Below are 20815 nucleotides of genomic sequence, written 5' to 3'. Positions count from 1 at the left end.
GCAGTCATGTCTGTGGCTGTGAGAATTCGTAGTTCCACCACAACTGGAGGGCCGCAGTTTGGCCATCCCTGCCATACAGCGTACAGACCTTGGATGAAAGGTTGGTGCTTGAAGTGACAACACGGGTGGCACCAGCACTCGATGATATGTGCAAGAAGTAAAGCACTTTTTATTAAATCGTCACATGCGTCAAACAGCCAACGTTCCGGGGGCCACGCAGGGTCCCTTTTTCTGGGCGACATAGTGACAACCTTGTGAGGACAGGTGGTCACTATGTCGCCCAGAAGAAGGGACCCTGCGTGGCCCTGGAACGTTGGCTGTTTGACGCATGTGACGATTTAATAAAAAGTGCTTTACTTCTTGCACACATCGAGTGCTGGCGACTTCTGTTGTGCGTTTTTGGGCATTTCCAATTAAGTCTGTGGGGCAAAGAAGCGCTTTTATCTGCCCAAAGAAAGTCCTGTACCTTTTCGGGCGTTTGGCAACCTTCTGCTCAGGGGTGAACCAGGGCCATTGGAAATCATTGCATTTCTTCTGTTGGGCAGTTAAAAGCGCTTTTCGAACTGCTCAAAAACTCCTAGGTGTGAACCAGGGCTTCATTTTGGATAGAGAAAGGACTAATTATGACCCGTCAGCTTGTTTTTTTCCCATTTGTGCCCCATAGGGGAGATTTCCCTTCACTTCCTATCTGGTAGCTACAACAGGAAGTGAGAGGAAATCCCTCCAAAAAGAGGGAAATGCCAGGGTCACAAGAACCAGTGTCTCCATTGGAAGATGTCTCATCTTTTCCTGTTCTGGTGACAACCCAAATCTCCCTAACAGGGACACAGACAGCAATAAAACCCCAACAAGGGCTCCAATCCTTCTCCACTGTAACCAAAACTGAGCAAAAAATGTCTTGGCTCCAGTTGCACTTTAATCTGGATCTCTAGCCAAAAAACTTTTTTAGTCGCAACTGCCAATACTACATGCAACAGGTTGTTTTTTTTTGTTTTTGTCCTATGTTGATTCCCCTTCAATCCTTCACCTGGTGTTGTTATGAGGTAGGAAGTGAGGGCAAATGTCCAACAAGGGGGTACAGACTGCAGTGCTATGTTCTACTCTTCTTTCAAAGTGTTTTCTTTATGCCAGGGATGGCCAAACTCCAGCCCTCCAGCTGTGGTGAAACTACAAATCCCATGAAGCATCTCTCTCCGGGAGTCATGTCTGTGGCTGTGAGAATCTTGCAAAGCCTCATGGGATTCGTAGTTCCACCGCAGCTGGAGGGCCGCAGTTTGGACATCCCTGCTTTATGCCATTGAATCCCTGTTAGAGAGGTCGGCCTTCACTTCCTGTCCTAGTGACAACATTGTCATTGTAGCAGAGGAGTAATCTGCAATGAAGACACATATGGCAATAATAAGCTAAATGAGGTTCTAGCCTTCCTTCATTCTATTAAAGTGGACCTTCCAAGGTATGCCAGCCCCCTGTCCTTCAACGCAAATGGTCTTAAAAGGGCATTTGTAAGAAAACCGCTCCCCTCCCAATCCCCCGGAAAAAAAGCTCAAAGTGATGGATTTTTAAAGCCATATACATTGGGGGGACAAGGGACTGCCAAAAAAGCTGACCCTCCATTTACCATGGAAGGTCCACTTTAACAGAATGGAGGAAGGCTAGAACCTCATGTAGCTTATAATCTCTGTCTGTGTCTCCATTGCAGATTACACCCTCACCTCCTACCACATTGACAACATTGCCACCAGTACAAATCAATGGGCCTCCGACGCATCAAATAATGAGCAGGTCACAAAAATTGTGCTGCAATGTACTATGGTGCACAGCCATGCGTTGCAGCATGTTGCCCTATTACGCTGGGGTGCTGTTCAAAATGAATGGCTCCCAAATGCAGCAACACTCTCAACATGCACCGTGCCATCGCATACATTGGCTCTGATAAAATGTATTCTTTATTTTAAAAACCGCAGAAAAACCTGTCGGCCATTGCACCCAGAGGATATCATGAATGTTGTCAGCCTGCGCTGTACACCAAGAGCTACAGAATGTCCTCTATAGCAAACCGCATTACAATACCTGGAGGGTGTCCAATAGAAATGTTTATCTAAGAGGTAATACAAGTAAAGCTAAATCATACAATCTTCACCTACACCAAAACAAGCAGCGGTTGCATGGCAACTAAACTTATCGCAATGGTTGTACAACGGTTTCAAATCTTGAGGATCAAAGTATATTATTGTTGTGATTACTATTGTTAGTTATATCATTATAGAAGTTCTGTATGGGCGCCAGGCCCTCAACATCCTTCGATACCCCTGGAAGATGGTGCTCTTCCCCGTTCCAGAATCGGGCCCAGGCCCTCAATATCCTCATGTACCTCTGGCAGCCGGCGCTCTTCCCGGCTCCAGGATTGGGCCCAGGCCCTCAACATCCTTAGATACACCCGGAAGATGGTGCTCTTCCCCGTTCCAGGATTGGGCACAGGCCCTCAATATCCTCATGTACCTCTGGCAGCTGGTGCTCTTCCCGGCTCCAGGATTGGGCCCAGGCCCTCAACATCCTTAGATACCCCCGGAAGATGGTGCTCTTCCCCACTCCAGGATTGGGCCCAGGCCCTCAATATCCCCATGTACACCTGGCAGCTGGTGCTCTTCCCGGCTCCAGGATTGGGCCCAGGCCCTGAACATCCTTAGATACCCCTGGAAGATGGTGCTCTTCCCCGCTCCAGGATTGGGCCCAAGCCCTCAAAATCCTTGTGTACCCCTGGCAGCTAGTGCTTTTCCCCGCTCCAGGATTGGGCCAAGGCCCTCAATATCCTCGTGTACCCCAGGCAGCCAGTTCTCTTCTCTGGGATGGAAGCCAGCCCCATGACATTCTCACAAACCCCTGGCAGCTGTGGGGGCTGCTCATTATTCCACAATGGAGGCTGAGCCATCAACATCTTCACATACCCCTGGCAGTCGGTGCTCATGTACCCCTGGTAGCCGGTGTTCTGTGCAGCTCCGGGATTGGGGGCTGAGCCCACAACATCCTCACATACCACTGGCAGCTGTGCTCTTCACCTCTCCAGGATGGGGGCTGTGCCCTTGACATCCTCATGTACCCCAAGTAGTATGTGCTCCCCGCCACTCCAGGATGGGGGCCGTGCCCCCAACATCCTTATGTGCCCCTGGTGGGTGCTCTTTGCTGATCTGGAATAGGGGCTGTGCCCTGAACATCTTACTGTACCCTGGTGGTCGGTGCTCTTTGCTTATCTGGGATGGGGGCCGTGCCCTCGACATTCTCACGTACTCCTGGCAGCTTTTGCTCTTCATAGGTCCAGGATGGGGGCCGTGCCCTCGACATCCTTATGTACCCCAGGCAGCCGGTGCTTTTCACCACTCCAGCAACGTTTCACATACCCCTGACAGCTGTTGCTCTTCCCAGCTCCGAGATGGGGACCCGGCCCTTAACATCCATATGTACAATGCGGGACCACAGGACCTACATTAAGGACGGGCCCTGTCGCCGGGAGGAAGCCTGCGGGAGCAGAAAATAAGCATTGTTGCCTATACCTCAACCCTTAAGACACACAAAACCCTTGCAGTGCACAGGGGGAAACCAATACAAAGGGTTCACTTTTCTTTTCCACTTTGAGGAAACCTGTCATGAGAAATGAATGGAAGCCGCCATTGCTGACGTTTCCATCTGAGAACACTCGCTGACTGCCTGTCATGCCGACATTTATGCAAATAATCACTTCTGACCTTTCAGACCCACAAGGAAAAAGCTCAAGTTCATTTCTCTTTAAGGGAGTGAAGAGCGAAGAGGAAAAAACAAGCAAAGAAACGCAGCTCATCCATCACAGAAATGAGAACGCACAATGCGATGTCCCGTGACACATATGAACATGCCGTGTAACCCACAGGATCATACACAGAAGCCTGAGCAGGCCCAGACAGCAATCACAGCTCCAGTATTATCATCTCTCCCGTGTCCCTCACTTTATTCTACTTTCACTTTCCATTCTGCACACATCCTCTGCTCATATCAGCTTTCCTAGCAACTGTATAATACAGGGGCACTCCAGCTGTGGTGAAACTACAAATCCCATCATGCATCTGCCTCTGGGAGTCACACTCGTGGTTGTCAGAGTCTTGCAATGAATCATGGGATTCGTAGTTCCACAACAGCTGGAGTACCGAGGTTGCCTACCACTGGATCCCAACTCATCGCTAGATCCCTACTCGTCCCTCGAAATCTGAAACTACAGGCCCATTCACAGCACTGCACTATGGCAACGCACGTGTTACAGCAACACATCATAACGCACGCTACATATGTTGTCATTCACTGTGAATGGCCCAGTAAACACACCTTCTAAATGCATGTGTGCTTTATACACTGCAGCACAGCACAACGCATAATGTCCGGCGCATTGCGCTGTGGGAAAATGCAGCCTGCCCCTTTGGGCTTCGTTTTAGCCGTCATTTTAATGGTGTGTCCAGTGAAAGTAAACACATGACTGCTCATGCGTGTATACACCGTACCCATGAGGTGTAACCTTAAAGTGTATGTACACCCGAACAATCACCTTCTGCCTTTTGGTCTGTTAAATACATTATTCAAAGCCGCTCGTTATATTAGAAGTGCAAAAAAATACAACGTACTGTACATCACCTCAAATACACTATATACTGTACTATACGTCACCTCTATATCCTCTATAATGTACTCTACTTCACATGTATACACTATATATTGTACTATACGTCACCTGTATATACTATATAATGTACTGTACTTCACCTGTATATACTATATAATGTACATCACCTCAAATACAATATATACTGTACTATACGTCACCTCTTTATCCTATATAATGTACTGTACGCCACCTGTATATCCTATATAATGTACTCTACTTCACATGTATACACTATATATTGTACTGTACATAACCTCTATATCCTATATAATGTACTGTACGCCACCTGTATATCCTATATAATGTACTCTACTTCACATGTATACACTATATATTGTACTATACGTCACCTGTATATACTATATAATGTACATCACCTCAAATACACTATATACTGTACTATACGCCACCTGTATACACTATATATTGTACTGTACGTCACCTCTATAATGTACTGTACGTCACCTGTATATACTATATAATGTACTGTACGTCACCTGTATACACTATATATTGTACTGTACGTCACCTCTATATCCTATATAATGTACTGTACGTCACCTGTATATACTATATAATGTACTGTACGTCACCTGTATACACTATATATTGTACTGTACGTCACCTGCATACACTATTGTACTGTACATCACCTGTATACACTATATATTGTACTGTACTTCACGTGTATACACTATATATTGTACTTCACGTGTATACACTATATATTCTACTGTACGTCACCTGTATACACTATTGTACTGTACGTCACCTCTATCTACTATATGCTGTATGTCACCTGTATACACTATATAACGTACTGCACGTCACCTGTATACACTATATGCTGCACGTCACCTGTATACACTATATAACGTACTGCACGTCACCTGTATACACTATATGCTGCACGTCACCTGTATACACTATATAACGTACTGCACGTCACCTGTATACACTATATGCTGCACGTCACCTGTATACACTATATATAGTACTGGGTGCAATATGTATATACGCATGTATAAAAACATAACATGTGACATATTAACAACAACAAGCATATCCTATATGATGTACTATGAATTGTATGTATATCGTATGTAATAATGCCGTAGGCAAACAATCTATAACTGATGGGAACATACTTCATCATATGTATATCCTATAGACACATAACCGGTGACAGAGTAACATTACATGTACACACACATCATATGTATATACCACACAGACATATTACATGGAAAATCCTGTACATATCACATGTAAACATGGCCAAAGATTTATTATGATGTCACGTGCAGACATAAGTGATCACAGTACCGTTATGACACACGTTACATGTACATCCTACATATAATATAGATATGACTTGTATAAATTAGATGTACATCAAGTGATTATCACTATATAAGGAATGATGATAGATTTCACAATTCATATCTTATGTGTATATATTGTGTAAGCACAACCTACATCTGTTATGATGTACACCATGTGTATAGCACCTATGTAAACATAACCTGTCATGTGTACCGCCTATGTAATATCAACTCATATACATTTAGTATGATGTAGACATGTATCATGCTGACATGACCTATGACAGATTTATCATGCAGTGTATATGTATTGTAGACTATGACAGTCCCTGTGTGATGGTCATCCTGCTTTGTAGACATGACCGGTTACAGACTTACAGTGATGTCCTGTGTGTATATCCCAGGCACACATACTCTGGTATACAATTACACTTATTATACTCTATGTAGTAGATCAGCCAACAACACGGTGCAGGGACAACACATTGCTTTGACATGTATGTACAATGTACATCGTGCAGATCCGGCACACACACAAATGGTACATTCCCCTCCCCATCGTACACTCACAGTGTGGGACTGCAGGTTCTGGCTGGCCTCTATGACGCCTGTGAGCGGCATTGTATCATCCAGATACAGCTTATTGGACGGCGGCTTATCCATGAACGCCATCCCGGCAGTAGCACCGAGACAACCCTACTGAACGCAGGCCCGGCCACTCATGGGGGGCGTCTCCAGTGACTGTGGGTGGGGCCATCGTGACATGCGGGGCGTGTCCTGAGTCAGTGTCACGAGGAAGCGGGGCGTGACTTGCCACAGGGGCGGCCACGGGAGGGATGAGCTTTCTCTTTTTTTCTGGGTCCTAGAGAGAGTGTTCCGTGCAGAGTAGAGATGTGCAAAATGGTTCATCTGCATGAGTGCTCCTCAACGGATCGCTCACTGAAAAGATCCGGATCTTTTAAACGGCTCATGGTTCACTAAACTGCTCTTTTTACTATAGTCGGAGAGGAAATGAGACGGGGGTGTAGTTTGAGGGAGGGGACGAGATATATTTTAATATTTTAAAAGTAAAACCATTGCTTGTCTGTTATGCAGAACCAGCTATGCGGGACTACAAGTCCCAGCAATAAATTATAATAAGAGTCGGCTATGCAGAATACCACCAGCACCCCCCCATTATAATGTATTGCTGGGACTTGTAGTCCTACATATTTGGTGCTATTCTGCATTGCTGGGAGGGTTCTCACTCTAACATGATATTACAGGAGCCGCTCTTGCCTCACTCTCTGCTTCTACATTCCATCCACAGAGCACAGACCAGAAGAACCGTAGCTCATTTTTACTGAGCCACCGCTCTTTCATTCTTCTGAGGGAGCCGCTCAATAGAACCGGAAGTAGGAGGAAATCTCACACCATTTAATTGACTGCAATGGAGCGCCCAGTCATGCTTGTACAAGCAAATTTTGAACAGCATGTTGCAGATGCCGCTTGCCCAACATGACATGCTGTTTAAAATTTGCTGCACTGCAAAGCAGTGAACCCGTGGCACGTGTACTAGCATGAGTGGACACTATATTAAGTTTTAGGTGGGAGGGGTTTTTACCTGGGCTGCCCATGTGAACGAGGCCTTTGTGCTATATGCAGGACGTGTCACTTCTGCAGTAATCATTGCTATGTAAAGATAAATGTCACTTAGCAGTAGATACCGCTTGTAGGCCCAGATCAAGTGTGGCGTACAGCGGTGGGTGCTCCAGCCTCACGCAGGGTTCATCCCACATTCAGCAACAACAATAATAAAACGAAAAGAAAGGATAGATTGCAAGACTGATGACTTCCAAACTGTGAAACTTTATTGATCCATTGGCATACCCTCCTGCCAGACACATGCTTCCTGATGCATTTTTTCCCTGGTAAAGTACAAATTGTAGAGGTGTATGATAAAGCCCTATACCAGGATGAAATGCGCCAGTGGAGGAGACTGTGGCGGAAGGTACGATGATGGGTGGCGTGGCTTACCCTTTTGTTTTTATCATCCTTATGCATCACGAACATGCTGCTCACCTCTGCTCTTTTATACAAGTCCCGGACCCATAAAGGAGTTCTTGTGGCGAGATCTGTGACTGGTGCTCACTGACCATTCTCTGTCCGCAGGCACAAAATAAAAATCAAATGAAACCTGTGGCAGGATGGATGCTGATGGCCTGAAAATGCTGTTTGCCTGGCTGTCTCTGCTTTCAGTACTATTTAAACTTGAACCAAGGATCAGCAATGGCACCCACCATATTTCCTCCACAACAGGTTTCCTTTAACCCTTTCACTGCCAGGTCCCTGCGCTCCACTTTTTCCAGGTGGTCAGACCATTTTTTACATCTTTAAAAGAGAAGTAAAGCCAAACTTTTTTTTTGGCTTTAGTCCTCTTTTGAGCCAAAGGAGTATGTTTACAAATGTACTCCTGTGACCTAAAGTCAGCATACAGCGGGCTACTGCCAGTTATTTGCTGATAGCACAGAGCCGCCCTGCAGCCAGAACAGATCCCAACAATATTGTCAGCATCCACCCGACTGCCTGATTGACAGCAGGATCTGCATCTCTAAAGGCAGAGCCCCGCCCCCTCCCCTGGCTGTCTCTCCTATGAGTCACTACTCTCTGCAGGGAGAAGACCGTGAGCTGAGTGATCAGCAGTTTGTGATCACTGAGCTCTCTGTCTACCGCTCTCTGGCTCTCTGCCGGTATGTGTTCGCTCACCTCCCGATCTACTGAGCCGACCTGTGACAGTCTCATTGTCACAGGTCGGCTAGAACTATGAGGTGAGTGAAAATCACTCACCTCATAGTTCTCCTTTAAGCTTAAAATCTGGAGGCTGGCTTCACAGCAATGCATTGTGGTAATTGCGGGAATGTTCAATGTGCAATGCCATGTGTGCGCTGCCATAAATTGATGCAGGCGTACATTGTTATGCAACAAATAAAATCATATTATCAATATTCAAAATCATATTATATACTGAATATTATCAGTCTTCAGTATATAATTTAGTAAAAAAGTATATATCAAGCCCTGCCCTGTATTGTAAAACAGCAGCACATACACTAGCGCACCTAATGTACACCATAATACAGTATGTGGCCACTGGTGTGAATGGGCCCTTAGTGTGTTGGTGCACTGCATTGCAGCAACATAATAGAAGTCACCAGCACTCGATAATATGTGCAAGAAGTAAAGCACTTTTTATTCAATCGTCACATGCGTCAAACAGCCAACGTTCCAGGGCCACGCAGGGTCCCTTCTTCTGGGTACCCAGAAGAAGGGACCCTGCGTGGCCCCGAAACGTTGGCTGTTTGACACATGTGACGATTGAATAAAAAGTGCTTTACTTCTTGCACATATTATCGAGTGCTGGTGACTTCTATTATGGACTGTATCTGACACGGCGCCATCCGTGTTGTCACTTCAAACACCAACCTCTTACTCAAGGTCTGTACGCTGAATGGAGTGCAGGTGATTTTGTATTATCGATTGCATTACAGCAACAGACGTAACGTGCATTACCACAATGTGTGTTGTTCACGTGTACGTTATGTGCATATGTCATTTTTTTTGTGCTGATTTTTCACTTTTGAGTTAGAGAAAGATTTAGGAAACAAGTCCTCAATCTACTTCTCTTCACTCACCAACACTGAAAATGGAAGTGCTCAGCACAGTGCTTTCTGTTCATTCACAAACTGAAGAGCTAGTAAATATGAATGGTATGTTTACTATCCCTTCAGATAGGCATGAACCATGGCGCGCTTAGCACTGAGCATTCCTGTGTTTACTGAACGTGGAGATGAAAAGACAATGTTCCTTTCCTAGGAGCAACAAATTGTTGCTGGTAGACTGCATTGGTCAGGTATTTCAGGGAAAGCTGGTTAAAATTCCCTGAAAATTGCAGCACGTGGCAAGTAAAAGTGTCAGCCAGAAAAAATAATCTAATTTCTTTAATTTTTTTCTGCTACCCCTCAAAAATATTACTGCTCATGTCTATGGACCTTTGTAAAGGAGTTCTATTTACCTGTTCCCCCACTCCCACTGGTTCCAAGATTGGTGCCCGCAGCCTCCTCACCCTTTTGCGGCAGTTGGTGACCCGCTGAGGAACAGTCTACAAGCCGGAGAAGAGAGAGAAAAGGGAGCGCCAACTGCCAGGGTCATCGTTCTGTATGGTTGTTTCTCCTGCACTCCTTACAGTGTTTGGAACCAATAACCAATGCGGTGCTTGCAGTGATGAACACAGATGGCGCCGTGTGTCTTCAGGTTCAGAGAAATAAAAAATCACCAGCACTCAGAAACGATCATCGTGTCACTGTCGCCCTGATGAAGGGACCCTGTCTGGCCCCGAACCGTTAGCTTTTCTGATACATGCGACATCAATAAATGATCGCCAAGATCTAAAAACAATATTTTCTGAGTGCTGGCGATTTTCCATTTCTTTGAACTACCAGGGTCAGGTAAGTAAAAGTCCTCTTCACCATACCCGTAGACATATATGAGCAGTTAACCCTTGTAGTGCGGTGGTAGCCCCACTGCAGGGGTAGTTTGTTTGTTTTTTTACCCGGAGATAGACTTTAAACTGTATATATACTGTATATATAGACAAAACATTCTTTTCTGCAGTGATGGCTGCATGGCATTTCTCGGCAGCTTTCCTGACGGTGACAACAGTGGACCATGTCTGTGCAATGTGTGTTGAAATGGCCACATGTAGTCTCTATTGGAGCCGCTGGTGACAGGTGCACTACTGAGTCAGATATAGAGCATTTTCACCCTGCAACAGGAAGTGTCTGAACAAGAACCTTTAAAGGAGAACTATGGGGTCAGGGCTTTTCCCCATAGTTCTCCTAAGGGTCAAGGGAGAACACAAACTAGCGTCCTCCCATGACCCAAAGCTCAGTATACTCCCAGCTCGCGGTATACTGAGACGCCGCAGCCGGAACGGATCCTGACATTGCTGTCGAGATCCACCCAGCTGCGGGATTGACAGCTGGCTCTGCCTATCCAGAAGCAGAGCCAGCTGTGCCCTCCCCCGTCCGTTCCGCCAGTCAGCGCTGGAGGATTGGACAGGGGAGGGGGGGAATCCCTGCAGGGAGCCATGAGTGACAGTCACGGCTCTCTGCAGGGCTGGATCGAGAAGTGAGCGACGGTATGTGTTCGCTCACTTCCCGATCTACTGAGCCGACCTGTGACAGTTTCATTGTCACAGGTCGGCTCAGATTATGAGGCTGAGTGAAAATCACTCGCCTCATAATTCTCCTCCAAGGCAGAATTACCAGGTGTTAATTCAAAGAATAACTTACATGGGGCGTGGCCAAGCAATGGAGCAGTAGAGTCGCGTGTGTGCTTTTACTTGCTTGAAAACTGAAAATAAAGAATTTAAAAAAAAAAGAATAACTTACATGACCACGTTAAAGCTTATATGAGAAATTAGTGATTGGGTTTACATCTACTTTATTTCTGAATGGTCACACAATGCTGCCCAATGTCACCACCAAGTGGAGCAGCAAATAAAATCTGCAATCACAACTCTCTATGGCTAAAAAACAGACAAACTGAGGTTCGCATCCAAACTAATGGACAAATTGTAGCTTTGTCCTTATGTGTTTCGCTGCTCATTTGCATAACAGCTTCGGAATCAATCTTCAGGAACAAGAACTTTTACAGTCCCCTCCATTACAGTCCTCCCACTTTGTGTTGCAACACAAGACACACTAATAAAAGCCAAGGATTTCTTCAAAGTCTTAACCTGGGCTCTTGCTACAACCTCCTCCCCAGCATGAAGTGGAGCTGGAAAGCGGATGTCCTGGGAGAGAAGCACACAGCCTTCTCCTGGTAGTTTAGTGCCCAAGACTGCAGACACAAGGCCGTTAAGGAGAACACCATGAACAACAGGCTTCCCAAATCTTGTGTCCTTAGCAAATTTCTCATCCAGGTGCAGTGGGTTTGTATCCCCGGTAAGTTCAGAGAACAGAATGACGTCCTTTTGAGTGAAGGTCCTGAAGAGCTCGGCGGCATCTCCAACCTGCAGGTGTAATGGCCGCCATGACGCTAAGTTCTTGTACCACCTGGAAGAAAATGGACTGCTGGAAGTACCAAGTATTGTTCCTCGGTAGACAAAGTGACGGAACATCTTTCAAAAATATCTAGTCAAGATCCAGTTCTCTGCTGTTACCAGCGAGCGCCAACAAGAAGGGAGAGACCTATGTATTAAAACAAAACAAAAATTACTATTTTTACTTCATGATCAACATGAATCGCATGATCAGTAAGTCTTTATATTGTATATGTTCATTAGAGCTAGCATGCCAAGGTGGCATCCCATAAGCTTACTAGCTTAGTACTCATTTCCAAAGCTGGGTGAGATCCTGCACTGACAAGAATTCTGGGGGACCCTCTTGCTCACAGTGAGGCCCAGAAAGCCCAGCCCAAAGTCAGAAGTGGACCCCCAAAAGAAAAAGCCAACTGTGATGCTGCTTTTTTCCTGGATAGTAGGGATACACAATAAAACAGACCAGGAGGTCGGGGGGGGGCTTTACACCATTTTTTGGTCTGCTCTTTCCTGTATAGATGAAGGAACCAATCATCTCTGGGTCGCACAATGGCTTAGTGGCTAGTACATTTGCATCTGTGCCTGCATGGGTTTCCTCTTGATACACTGGTTAGCCCACACACTCCAAAGATATTCTGATAGGTCATCTGGTTCCCATCTAAATTGGCCCTAGTATGTATGTCAGACCGGGACCTTAGACTGCAAGCTCCATGAGGCCAGGGATTGATGTGACTCTACAGTAAGTAAATTGTTTAAAGTGCCTGCGGCACACCATACACTGTTGTGACCAGTGTAGATAAGACAGGTGCTCATAGTGACAGCCACAGATGGTGCCGTGCAGAACCTCAAAGACGTCCGATATAGACCTGGCAATTTACACAGCCCTTTACATACTGTACAGTGATGTGAAGATAGGACACCAGCCCTCAAATGCAAGTAAAACATTTTTTAAATAATGTCACACAGGTCAAAACAGAAGGTCTGAAACAACTAATCGACAAAGTTGATAATAATCGATAATGAAAATTCTTGTCAACGATTTTTATGATCTATTAGTTGGTCAAACAGCAAAAAGTTTTCCCAGCACACACAAGCCAGCATGCAAAAAAACCTGTCTCACCGCTAAGGTTAAAAACAGAGGTTTAGTTACACGTCTTCTGCAGAAAACGTGAAAGCCGCATCAAGGCACCTCTAAATAGTGCGGTCCTAACTCTAAACTATGAGAGTCTCTATCTTGGAGCACATGTGGCAAAAGATAAAATTGGGCGCAGGTTTGTCAGGAGGAAGCCCAACTTTCCTTAAAAGGCATAGGGATGCACAAAGGATCCCGCACATCACAACGGCTTTGAATGCTGGCTTGTGAGTGTGCCGGGAAAACTTTTTGCTGTTTTACTGTATAAGGCCCTTCCATGTGCACCTTGCTGTAAAGCCGGTAACAAGTTGATGAGTGCGTTTGCCATTTGTTTTGCTATTAGTTGGTTAGTCGATTAGTTGGTCTGCTTGCAGCTCCTCATAACCTCCCCCTCCCTGCCTCACCCGCATGCATGTGTTTGACGAGCCAGGCCATCCCCGGGAAAAGTGTTGAAGAGTCCCAGCGAACGCCCGAGTGCGGACTGACCGTTCAGGCACTGCCCGAGGACCCGCGGCCTCCCCCATGTGTATTATGTGGTGTGTGTGTGCATTATGTGTTGTATGTGTACTGTGAACTGTGTGTGTATTATGTGTTGTATGTGTACTGTGTGTGTATTATGTGGTGTGTGTATAAATGTAGTGAGTGGAATCAGTGGCGTAACAACTGGGGGGAGGGGGAAAGGGGGCGCCGGCCAGTCAGTGAACACAATTAGGCCTGTGAAGCCCATGACACACTGCATGCGAAGCCACACACAACAAAAGGGAAGTGGCGGTGTTCACACCGCCACTGCAGCGGGTCTAGCAATATCCTCTCCCTAGATGAGCGCGGCGAAATGAAAAATGTCTTCTCTAACCAATTGGCTCATACGTTTGAATCCACGCGTCAGGACACAGATTCAAGTGTGCAGCCAATCGCATTCCCCCAGACAAAAGCGATGGTGAGGGGAGTCCAGGAGAGAAGTCTTCTTGGTAATGTTTTTCTTCCTGTACAAGTTCTTTCTGTGACATATGCTGAGGTTGAGAGCTATGTAGAAACAATGAATATGATCGGTCCATTAAATAAACATTTAATTAAATAATATTATTTAATAATTAAATCAATATTTAATAAATAGTTATTAAATAATTAATATTTAATTATTAAATAAATAATTTATATTAAAAGAAAAATGTTATCCCATAAAAAAAAAAAAAATTATTGGTCAATTAATCAAACATGAAAATAATTGTGAGTTGCAGCCCTAAAAAATAGCCAACATTTTGAGGCCGAGCAGGGTCTGTTCCTCAAAGGACACTGCATCACCCTGAGGAAGGGACCTGCCAGCCTTGTTGGCTATTTTAACCTATGTGATGTTATTTGCAATAAACAACATTTTCCTTGCATTTTGGAGAGCTGGTGCCCGATCGTCACATCTCTGTACAGTATGCAAAGCTCTGTGTTAATTGTCAGCTCTATACATATCTGTCAAGTTAATAAATCTCTCAGCTACTGTCCTGGAAGATGATTGGGAAACGCATTCGTTTTGATGGACTGATCCTTTATCACCCAACGTACACCTTTATAGCTGCACAAAAGTTCCAGTTCCTCTTTAATAACTTTATGAACTTTAACTAAGAAAATGAAACTATAGTAAACAGAATGTTTGTTTCCATTCCAGGAGCACAGAAGGCCACAGAACAGGTCTGTCTAGTATTCACAGTAATACAGTTCACTGGCAGAAGGAAAGACAGCTTGGCTTATATTACCTGTATCACACAGACAGAACAAGCCTGGTTCTGGTACTGTCCCAGGAGAGTCAGAGAAGTCCACAGCTTCACAAATCCACTGCAAGAAAATAATAATATCAACCCAATAAACAATACATGAAGTGTCAGACTGAAAAGACTGATATACAACAATGAGCTGCCTGCAAGCATAACATATGTTCGTAAATGTGAGTTGATATTGGCCTCCTATCCTTACCTGCCCTAAAGCTGGCCACACACCTATAGATTATCTGCAGATTTTCTATGGTCAGATGGGAAAAGTGCAACAGATTCCTCCATCTACACTACACTGTGTGGATGGAGGAATCTCCCACTGGGCCAAGCTTCAGTATCTGGCTAGTCGGCCTCGCTGGCTCTTAGAATACCTGAACAATGCCTGCATCCAATCAGATTGTTCAGGTATTTTGAGAGTCAGTGGGGCCAACCAGCAAGGTACTGCAGCTTAGCCCAGTGGGAGATTCCTCCATATACACAGTGTAGCGTAGATGGAGCAATCTGTTGCACTTTTTCCATCTGACCACAGAAAATCTGCAGATAATCTATAGGTGTATGGCCAGCTTTAGGGCAGGTGAGGATAGGAGGCCAATATCAACTCACATTTACGAACATATGCCTGCTGTGTTTAAAAAGGTATTTATTTATTCAAGGAATATACTACTATATTATTTTTTATTATTTTGCTATGTTCAGATTTATCATACAACACTAAGTGGAGTACTTAAAAAGCAGTGAATGCGACATTCACTGTTGGTAAATCATGGTCTAATATATATGCACCTGGAAAATTCACCTGCAGTGAATGTCCGATTTACTGCTTTTTAAATATGTCCCTATCGGTTAACCCCATAAAGCCTCAGCACCAAAAACACCGGGTGCCTCTGCTGAAAAGAAACAGAACTAGGATCTTAGCAAAGAGCGTAACTGATTCATGAGGCACAACTGAGGCCTTTGCTTTTTTTTATGGGTCATACCTGCTTCTGATTCTCAATATGGCAGACAACGTCTTTTCCTCATATTTTAGCAAGTCTAAAGGACAAGAGGCCCCCACCTAGAAATAAACACAAAGGAGAACTAAGAGGACTAAATATACATTACAATGAAGTAGAAGCAGATGGTTTATACAGAAAGAAAAAATTTTAATGAGATGGTTATGGAGATAGATGTAACAAACATTTATTAATGTAGAATTAGAACCTTTTTATCGATGCCGGTGTAAATACTAGGGATGCACCGATATATCGGCCGCCGAAACATAGTGGCTGAAAATGGCACTTTTGGCATAATGCCGAAAGTGCAATTTTCTGGCCGGTACAGCGGTGCATCCGTACTTTCTCTCCTCCCTGCTGGGTGCTGCTCTGTGCCCAGCGGGGAGAAGATAAACTGTCACAGGCGGGCAAGCGCTGCGGAAGGAGAGTGCTGTGAGCGGCCGGCGTCTCTCCTCCCCACACCGCTCAGCCTCCTATCACAGATCAGAGGAGAGCGGTGTGGGCAGAGACAGCCAGCGCTGTCACAGGAGGCTGAGCTCTCCTCCCGCACCACTCGCTCAGCCTCCTGTGACAGCCGGAAGGAAGGAAGGAGAGCGGGTACAAGCAGACAGTGATCGCTGAGTGTTTATAAATAATTGAGGACAGAGTATGTTCACTATATCCTCAATTATGAATGAATGGGAAGTGATCTATATCACCTCCTGTTCATTCATGATTGTAGTTATAGTAAACACACTCTGTCCTCAAGTTATGAATGAACAGGAACACAGGATTCCTGACCATTGATAAATGGCTGCAGAAAAAGAGATTGGGGACTCTGTGTTCTAAATCTCTTTTTCTATTTTAAAGAGCTCTAAAATAGTGGGTCTGTTTAGGCCCCCAAAGCCCCTGAAAGTAAAGTAAAAAATACAAATATTTAATAAAAAATAAATGAATAAAAAAATATAAAAAAAATTTAAAAAGTTTATAAAAAAATAAATAAAAATAAAATATAAAAATAAATTTGGAAAAGTTTCGGCCTGACATTTTGTTTTATTTCGGTTTTGTTTTTGACATTTTCACTTTGGTGCACCTCTAGTAAATACACAGTTGAAACACGCATATGTGAAATGTCTTATTAGCCAAACAAATCTTAAAAATCAGCCCAGAAACTTTTGCAACTAACACCTCTGCAAGGCGGCACAGTCAGGCGCGTGACACCAATTTCTCTGCAATGTGTTGAGAAATTCAGTGGTGTCACCTCTCGGCCTGCATCCTGCCAACTAGACAATGAAGCAGCAGCACACTTATTAGTCATCAACTCTGCCCACTTTGCTTTCTCTTCCTTTCTGCATGTTCCCTATTAGCACATTTTAGTGTAAAGAGGGGGTTAGAACCTTTTTCCAAGTTTTTATGTTTGTCTATATCCCTACCGGAGGGGATTCACCCCATTTTTCCTGATGGCCACTGTCACCAAGACAGAAAGTGAGAGGAAAATCTAAAACGTCAGGGTTGTCACCAGAACAAGGGCACCTGCTCCTTTGACAATTCAGTTTACTTTGCAGAGATTTCCTCTAATTTCCTGTTGCATCTTCTGGACAGGAAGTAAAGAGAAATATCTCCAAAGGACACAAGCAGCAATAAAATAACCTGATCACCAGAAAACTAATGCAGCCACCACATCTAACAGGTAAGCTGCAATATATAACATCTTTGCTTTTGGTATTAGATACACTTTAAGGGCAATGTGATTAGCATCCATGTGAAATCACTGTTGCGTTAAGGACAATTGGCCACACACAGAGTTCAAGTACAATCGCAGTACGGAGGCTACAGACAGTCAGTCCTACTCTTTTTTTTTGAACCTACTAGCATAGGATGTCCTGCTGCTTTGAAAAGTAATTTTACCATGTAGGGATCCCCGTATCTCAGTTCTCTCTACCATAAAAGTGGACAGAGCATGAAGATCAGATGGTTTTACCATGTAGGGATCCCCGTATCTCAGTTCTCTCTGCCATAAAAGTGGACGGAGTATGAAGATCACATGGTATTACCATGTAGGGATCCCCGTATCTCAGTTTTCTCCACCATAAAAGTGGACAGAGCATGAAGATCAGATGGTATTACCAGGTAGGGATCCCCTGTATCTCAGTTCTCTCTACCATAAAAGTGGACGGAGTATGAAGATCAGATGGTATTACCAGGTAGGGATCCCCTATATCTCAGTTCTCTCTACCATAAAAGTGGACGGAGCATGAAGATCAGATGGTATTACCATGTAGGGATCCCCTGTATCTCAGTTCTCTCTACCATAAAAGTGGACAGAGCATGAAGATCAGATGGTACTTACCTCTCCGTGCAATTCCTTTACAGCAGATACAATCAGAGATTTGTACTGAGCTGCAGTCAGCTTGACACCTTCATGCTGAAATACTCTGCAAACCAAACACAAGCATATGAGTAAAAACGCAGATGACTCTTATACATAGAGTAGCTTGCCTGAGCAACTTACAGCTGAATCTTCAAGTAGTGATACTCGGAGGCGTTCTTCAGCACAGTCCTTTCATGAGAAATTGGTTCCGACGGAATGGGTCGCCCTTTCATGTTTCCACAATACTGTTACTTAAAAGCATAGAGAAATATAAGACTAGTAACATAGTCTCTTATAACAATCTAGATACATAGGCTCTCTTCAGGACCGTCCCTACGATTTTCACCGCCATCGAGGGGGTGGGTGTGGGGGGGAATCAGGTGTGCCCGTCACTCCATTTACAGCCAGAGCGTCCCAGGATGCTAAGAGCAACCTGTGATGTTCTAGCAGGCGTCCCGCCCAGCTCACCAACGTCACTGGTTACCAGGAGCTGAGTGAGATGCCAGCCAGAGCATTCCTCTCAGCTCCTGGCAACCAGTGATGCCAGTGAGTTTGGCGGGACACCAGCCAGAGTTTCACAGGTTGCCAAGATTTCTTAGCAAACTGAGACGCTCTGGCTGGAAACGGGGCGACAGGTGTGGCTCCCCAGTCCAATGAGATGCCTCGCAGGCTGCCTTGTTATAGGGACAGCCCCGGGTCCCTTAAAACAATCTAGTTGCATAGGGTCCCATAAAACAATCTAACAACAACTGGAAGAGCAGTTGTCATCAGGACAGGAAAGACCATAAAAACATTGTTAGTCGTGTTAACCCTTTCCCACTCCAGCCAAAATGTTTTTTCTGGTTTGTGTCCCTGCTTAACAGATAAGTTTACCTTTATTTAATCCTCTGACCCCTCTTCCTCCCCAGTATGAATTGATTGATGATACCTTACTTTTCCAGTCCAGAGATCTTCAGTCTATCCTGTGAAATTGTCCCTACAGACTCCTTTTGTTAGTGCACACACATTCTGTGGCCCTATATATTATTACAGGTGATTCGCAGTTCATAGATCTCACCCCCCTACCCTGCACAGTGCACCAGTCAACAATGCTCACCATCCCTGAGCAGCCTTGTTAATTGGAACACTGTGCAGGGGAGGGGTGTCTGACTTCTGTGTGAGAGCTACATTCTGCATCTACAGTATGCTGCTGCCACAGGACAATATGATAGAGTTCAAAAGACCTAAGACATTAAACACAATCTTTACTTTTTCTGCAGCCTGACTGCGGAAGCATGGCTTCAACTGGGCCATAATGGAAACATGACAGAAGCATGGTGGCTGCCACTGCTTATGTCTCTTTCTAAAAAAAAACGCTAGTGTCCTGGCAGGCTTGTTTTAGAGTCCAGCTCCAGCAATTAGAGAAAATTAAGCACTAAAGTTTATGTCTAGTGAAAATGTTTTTTTTTTTTTTTTCATCTGGATAGAATAAGCAAGGGTTAAATTCCCAGGTAAGGTATTTTTTCACCATCTGTGCGCCACTGAGGAAATTTCCCTTCACTTCTTGTCTCAGAGACACAACAGAGGATTTCCCTTTGCTTTCTTTCTCCATCATAATGGTCACCAGAACAAACAGAGGGATTCATTTCCCTAATATGGGCACAGACAGCATTGAAAACATTACTGATCATCTAACCCTCCCCCACTTTATCCATGTATTTTAAAATTAAAAAATGGTATTGCCTAGAGTTACAATTTGAGTAATCTAGGGAATCCTCAAAACAAAAAAATATATAGTTTTCGCTGCAATATTACCCCGCAGGCTCCTAGTTCTATTCCCCTCCAGGGGATGCTCTTCCAGGTGGAATGACAGCCAGCATCATCCAAACCACTTCCTGTTAGGCAAGGCTGTCATAGACACATCCCTCTGGGGGATGCATCACCCTGCCCTGGGCTCACAGTACTGCAGCACAGAGTGGCACTCACATGTTCTATCTGCTCTAGGGGCTTGAGGTTCGGATTCCACTAACCACAACCAATGACACAGGCATCCTAACCTTCTAATAGACATGACTCTTCCAGGTAAGTTACTTAGAAAGTGCTGAAGCCACAGAGCCAGGCTGTTAGTATTTAACAAGTCAGCAATGGCAGCCCCTGTGTTTTCCCTTATTATGTACCAGCATGTATTTGTGGCTGCATAACACAGGCAACTTACCCTACTATTAGAATCACCAGTATAACCCACGTGTACCCTGCACATGCCAAACCAAGTACACTCACCATCACTCCAAAGCTATAGCTTCCGCACCAAACACTAGAGGAAAGATAGGAGTTTAAAATGTGTTTTCAAAAACGTCTGCGCTGCCGGGTTTGCTGGGCCATGTTGAAGGAGCCCAAAGAACCTCATTCATTGGCTATAATGTCATCCGCAAAATGGCTCCCGAATGGGGACAAAATAGATACTGCACACTTCCTCTATAGACTATATCTTACTGGCGTACGTTTATAACTGCC

The 20815-nt window shown here is 44.7% G+C and overlaps 3 protein-coding genes across 4 annotated transcripts in view; all 3 read right to left on the bottom strand.

Moving 5' to 3' along the window:
* The window catches only part of PXK (PX domain containing serine/threonine kinase like), a 74989-nt gene extending 68234 nt beyond the window's left edge, over positions 1–6755 (bottom strand). For both annotated transcript variants that reach the window (XM_018562464.1, XM_018562465.1), the window contains exon 1: positions 6580–6755. In XM_018562464.1, the coding sequence (XP_018417966.1) occupies positions 6580–6681 (102 nt within the window). In that variant the 5' untranslated portion in view covers positions 6682–6755. The remainder of the gene's footprint in view (positions 1–6579) is intronic.
* Positions 6756–11674: 4919 nt separating this feature from the next.
* On the bottom strand, positions 11675–12169 carry LOC108791848 (hydroxyacyl-thioester dehydratase type 2, mitochondrial-like). The gene has a single exon (XM_018562441.1). It carries the CDS (start codon positions 12167–12169, stop codon positions 11675–11677), a length of 495 nt encoding a protein of 164 aa, XP_018417943.1.
* RPP14 (ribonuclease P/MRP subunit p14) lies at positions 12083–20556 on the bottom strand. Its single transcript, XM_018562452.1, has 6 exons — positions 20517–20556; positions 18464–18576; positions 18302–18386; positions 15958–16034; positions 14966–15044; positions 12083–12239 (listed from the first exon to the last, which is right to left on the bottom strand). The coding sequence occupies exons 2-6, from the start codon at positions 18553–18555 to the stop codon at positions 12183–12185; spliced, it is 390 nt and encodes a 129-aa protein (XP_018417954.1). The 5' UTR covers positions 18556–18576; positions 20517–20556; the 3' UTR covers positions 12083–12182.
* Between the last annotated feature and the right edge of the window lie 259 nt (positions 20557–20815).

This window comes from Nanorana parkeri, unplaced genomic scaffold (assembly GCF_000935625.1).
Source record: "Nanorana parkeri isolate BGI_ZX_2015 unplaced genomic scaffold, ASM93562v1 scaffold578, whole genome shotgun sequence".
Taxonomy (NCBI): Eukaryota; Metazoa; Chordata; class Amphibia; order Anura; family Dicroglossidae; genus Nanorana; species Nanorana parkeri.
The sequence above is the reverse complement of the archived record's forward strand: the minus strand, read 5'-3'. Positions and strand labels throughout refer to the sequence as shown.